The 4,550-nt window shown below is 59.4% G+C and overlaps 1 protein-coding gene across 6 annotated transcripts in view; it reads left to right on the forward strand.

The window, feature by feature from the left end:
- The window catches only part of KDM2B (lysine demethylase 2B), a 147,709-nt gene that overhangs the window by 40,007 nt on the left and 103,152 nt on the right, over positions 1–4,550 (forward strand). For 3 of the 6 annotated variants that reach the window (XM_006149295.3, XM_006149292.3, XM_006149293.3), the window contains exons 7-8: positions 2,816–2,909; positions 4,020–4,173. In XM_006149295.3, the coding sequence (XP_006149357.1) occupies positions 2,816–2,909; positions 4,020–4,173 (248 nt within the window). Of the gene's footprint in view, positions 1–257; positions 304–525; positions 647–1,533; positions 1,608–2,815; positions 2,910–4,019; positions 4,174–4,550 lie in introns of those variants that run through there. The other 3 variants (XM_006149297.3, XM_006149296.3, XM_027772199.1) reach the window with 3 other exon arrangements.

Consider the following 4,550-nt stretch of genomic DNA (forward strand, 5'->3'; position numbering starts at 1 on the left):
CGGGTGCAAGTGTGCGGCGTGCGCGCCACCGGGTGCCAGCTTCTCCGCGCCCTCCCCTCAGCCCTTGCCCGAGGGGACGCCGCTGGGGGACTTTCGCCAAGTTGCAGGGGAAAGGGCCGAGTGAGGCCGCTCCGCCTCGGCAGACCCCGGGCGGCTCCGCAAAGTTGATGTGGCAGGTGCAGCGGCCCGCCACCGCGCTCCTCCCAGCCCGCCCGGGGCTCTGGCGGGAGAGCTTAGCGGCCGTGGCACCGAGCCGGGGTGCCCATGTGACTGCGGCGTGCTTGGGAAGAGGAAACTGTAGAGGTCAGTGCAAAGGCGTTACGCCAGAGCGAGCGAGCGAGGGGGGAGACCCGAGGCAGCGCCGCGCGGGAGCCAGAGGTGGCTCGCCTGTCACAGCCTCCGGGGCCGCCCTAACGCATGCAGTCGCTGGTGGGAGGGGCGCCCGGGCCTGGCCGCCAGGAAATGAGGGACAGTGGGAGGATGGGCCACTCCAGGAGAGGCTGGCCTGGAAGTGGCGCCCCCCGCCCCCGAGGGACCTCGGTGGTTGCTAGAGATTGACCTGGAGGGCGGACGAGACACAGACTCAACTTGGAGAACTTTGCACACGGCGGCCCAGGGATTCCCATTTTCCGCACGTGCTGGGAAGGTGGGGCTGGGGGACTGGAGGGTGGGCTGGCTCCCAGGATCCAGTTTCCTCTCCTCTGCGCTCTGCTTGGGTGCCGGGTGGGCACCCAGGCTGCAGACTGGAGGAAGCACGTCCTCCTGGCTCCACCCTACTCACGCTTAGATTGTTTTCCCTAGACTGTTCGGCTGAGGCCTGGAGGGGGTAGAAACCAAGGTTAGATTAAAATAAGGAGAGAGGAAAAAAAAACAAACCCAGATGAAGAGGTGGTTTTAGGAGAATGAGGACTAATATTTTGAAGTGGTGCTTAGAAAGAAGAGGCCAGTGTGGTCCTTGGGGGTGGTGTGGGTTAGGACGTCAGGACCCCCCCCCCAATTCCTTGGGGAGAAGCGAATCCCCCCAAGCCTTCAGACCAGGGAGTAGTCTGGGTTGAGGGGGACCGGCGGGCAGGGAGGCGTGGAACCCAAAGCCGGGACTCCAACAACCCCAGGGCCAGCTCCGCAGCCCGCGCCGTCTTCGTGACAGCCTGCGTCCTGTGCTGTCAACTACACCCCTCCGATGGGGTTGCTAGGCAGCGGGGCTCTGATGTGCGGGGAGGCCTTCTGATTTGTCAGCCTCCTGCAGACACATGGTTAAGGCTCCTTCCAGCCTATCCGGAGGAGGGACGCGGGCACGCCGCCTGCATACTGCCGAGCCCGGGGTCCACCTGAATGCGAGGTGCAAGAGGCAGCCAGGGGGAGGGGGCGCCTGGAGCCCTCCCGCCTTCCTGCCAGCTCAGTCCCACGCCCCCCATTATCTTCACTGCTGCTGGCTCCTCCCTGCCCGCCCCGCCCCGTCCCTCCCCTCTTCCCCAAACCGTGGAAAAGCAAAGTGCAGCGGGGGAAAAAGAGGTCAGTGGGGTAAGCGTGTGCGCCTGCCTCTGGAGGTGCCTACGTGCACGGGCACGAGGGTGGGGAGGCTACCCCATTCGGCTCTTGTGGAAGGGGTAAGTGGCAGAGAGGGGGTCTTGGCACTGGTGTCTGCCAGGCCTGGACTTGGAAGTCCGTTCCGGGGCCCCTCCTCCTTACGCCCTGCCGGCCCCCAGGAGGGCAGCCTGTCAGCGAAAGGGTGGGGAGCGGCGCAGTTCCTGCTAGAAGGGTGGGCTCCTGGGCTCTCCCTAGCCGGGACTCAGAGGCGGAGATCCGCTGGCCCGACCTGGCGGCTCCTTCTTCCCCGGAACGCATTCCCTCTGCCCCAGCTCTTAGTGCTCAGACTCCCCCCACTTTCACCTTCTCTCCTTTCTGGCTCAGCGCCTCCAGGGTCTTCTCTTAATCCCTTTCCTTCTTTAGGAAAACAGCTTTGTTGAGAGAATTCACACACCATTCACCCATTTAAAGTGTTCGATTCAGAGTCAATGGTTTTCCCGTTCACAGAGTTGTGCAACCACAATCAATCTTCCAGCATTTTCGTCACCCCAGGATGACATCCTGTATCCATTAGCAGTTCCTCCCCAGGTCCCTCTAGCTCCAGCCCCTGGCCACCACCGACTGCCGCTGTCCCTAGGGACTGGCATTGCGTTTCCTGGTGGCGGGTACCCTCACTTTCTAGTCGTTCCTTGGCTTCCGTCACAGTTGCCCTGGGCATTGCCCCACCAGTGTGTCACATCCTTAAGGGCAGAGGTCTCACCCTTTCCTATGCATTTCTTTCAGTGCTGGTCCTCGCTAGGGCTGGCCCACTGGTTGAATGAATGAGATGAATGGGGAGTGGTAATTGACAAGCTATGAGGGTGGTTTACAACTAAGTTCCAGAGGGCCCAGCTGCTACCCAGGGGCCTGGCAGCTTGAGAGCTCTGGGGTATGTGAGCTGTGGAGGCAGAAGGAAGCCTCTTAACACAGGTGGAGCAGGAGCAGGCGCCACAGTGAGGGAGGGGTGAAGTGGCCCGAGGGTGCCAGTTCTCTTGGAAACCTAGAAACAAAAATGTCGCCATCGCCTGCCCGTTGGGACAGGTGGCCAATGCTTGAAATTCATCACCTGACCACAGGGGCTTCCCCCATGGGGAACTCCGATGAGATTTAGATTAAAAAGAAAAAAAAATTCCCCAGCGTCAGCGTGTATAAAGGGCAGCAGGTCAGGCTCAGGGCTGTTGGCTCCTGTCTTGTGACTGGGGCACTGAATTGCTTTCTCCTGTTCCTTCCCCCGCCCCTCGTGCTGCAGGTACTGTCTGATGAGTGTGAAAGGTTGTTTCACTGACTTCCACATCGACTTCGGAGGCACTTCCGTGTGGTACCATGTTTTCCGGGGTGGGAAGGTGAGTTCCGCTTGAGACTGTTCAACTTTATACCCATCGTCCTCTGCACCTGGAGAGACTCGCTCTCCTCCTTTCACCTGCTCTCCCCAGCCAGCCGTATTCTGAGTACTTTCAGGGCCACTCAGTCCCCCCAGGCTGTCTAATGCCTCCTTGTGGAGGAAGGTCAAGGTCAGCTCTTTTGCATCACACCTGCCCACCCATTCACACACCCCCATTGTCCCCTCCAGTATTCTAAGCGCCTCAGGGCAGATTTGAAGCAGGGGTGTGGCTTCCAGACACCCCTGGCTGTCAGCTCAGCTCCTCCACTGGGGCATTTTAAAACAATTATTTATTTAATTGTATTATTATTATTTAATTTGTTTTACGGCATGTGCGAGGGAGAGAGAGAAGCCGCCAGGTCTAGGACTCAAACCTTGGTCAGCCATGTGGGAGTCCAACGCCGTAACCACCACACCATCTGCTGGCCTCTGCACTGGGGCCTTTTAACTCCCAAGTCTAGTTGCCAGCCCCACCTGCCTCAAGGACACTTTACACTGGGGACAGACTTCTGGAGACAGTAGTAGGGTGTGCGGTGGGGGCCTCCTGCCATGTCTCCTTTTGTATAGTGTCCATGTGGGGACGGAAGTGTAACCCTCTGAGTGTCACCCCACTCGTCTCCATCCACACGTGCATGTGTTTTAACCGAAAGTGTTGGAGGGAATTCTGGGAGGACGTCAACCCACTTGATTCCAGATGTTTTTCCTTCTTCTCCCAAGTGAGCACAAGCTGGCTTTATTTATTGGACCATTTTGTCATACAGCTTAGGAAATTCCCTCCTCTCCTTCCCGCCTCCCAGACTGTGGCTCAGGAGAAGGCACGTCCCACCCAGGCCAGGAAGTGTTCCCGTCCTGGCACTGGAGCGGCATGGAGGTGCCTGTGGGCAGCCACAGCCCTGTCTGCTCCAGCGAGACCCTGCGGGCCGGTCTTGGGGTGGGCGGGGGCGGGGTGTGGGCTCCCCTTCATTCCCCCACCACCACCTCTGCAGGTGGAGCTGTCTCCTGGGTTTGTCAGGGCCCAGAAGACATCCAAGACTTTGGCCTGGACCGTGAGCTCATTGTTTTTCCCCCCCAGATCTTTTGGCTGATCCCACCAACTCTGCACAATCTGGCCCTGTACGAGGAGTGGGTGCTGTCGGGCAAACAGAGCGACATCTTTCTGGGAGACCGTGTGGAACGATGCCAAAGAATTGAGCTGAAACAGGGCTACACATTTTTCATCCCTTCCGGTAGGTCTCTCCCACCGGCTCCCAGTGGCTCCCCCAGCACTGGAAGCCAGCTCTTAGGGCCCTGTGACCTTGGCCAGGATTTTCTGCTAGGTGTCAGATTTCTCTGAGCCTGGTGGGTTTGACCAGCCACAACAGTCCCTGAGGGGTGCAGGCCTTTCGACCTCAGGCCCTCCCTGGGGAGATCCAAGGCCTCTCTCTGCACATCCTGGGGAGGTTTCTGTGTGAGGATGACAGTAGTGGGTGGGCTGACTCTGAGCACTCGGCTGGAATTCCAGCTCTGCTGCTTATAAGCTGCGGCTTCACCTCTCTGCCTGTGTTCCCATCTGTGGAAAGGGAGCAAGACTTTCCAGGGTGGCCGTGAGGATCGGGGGAGCCCT

This window comes from Tupaia chinensis, unplaced genomic scaffold, assembly GCF_000334495.1.
Source record: "Tupaia chinensis unplaced genomic scaffold, TupChi_1.0 Scaffold000258_1, whole genome shotgun sequence".
Taxonomy (NCBI): domain Eukaryota; kingdom Metazoa; phylum Chordata; class Mammalia; order Scandentia; family Tupaiidae; genus Tupaia; species Tupaia belangeri.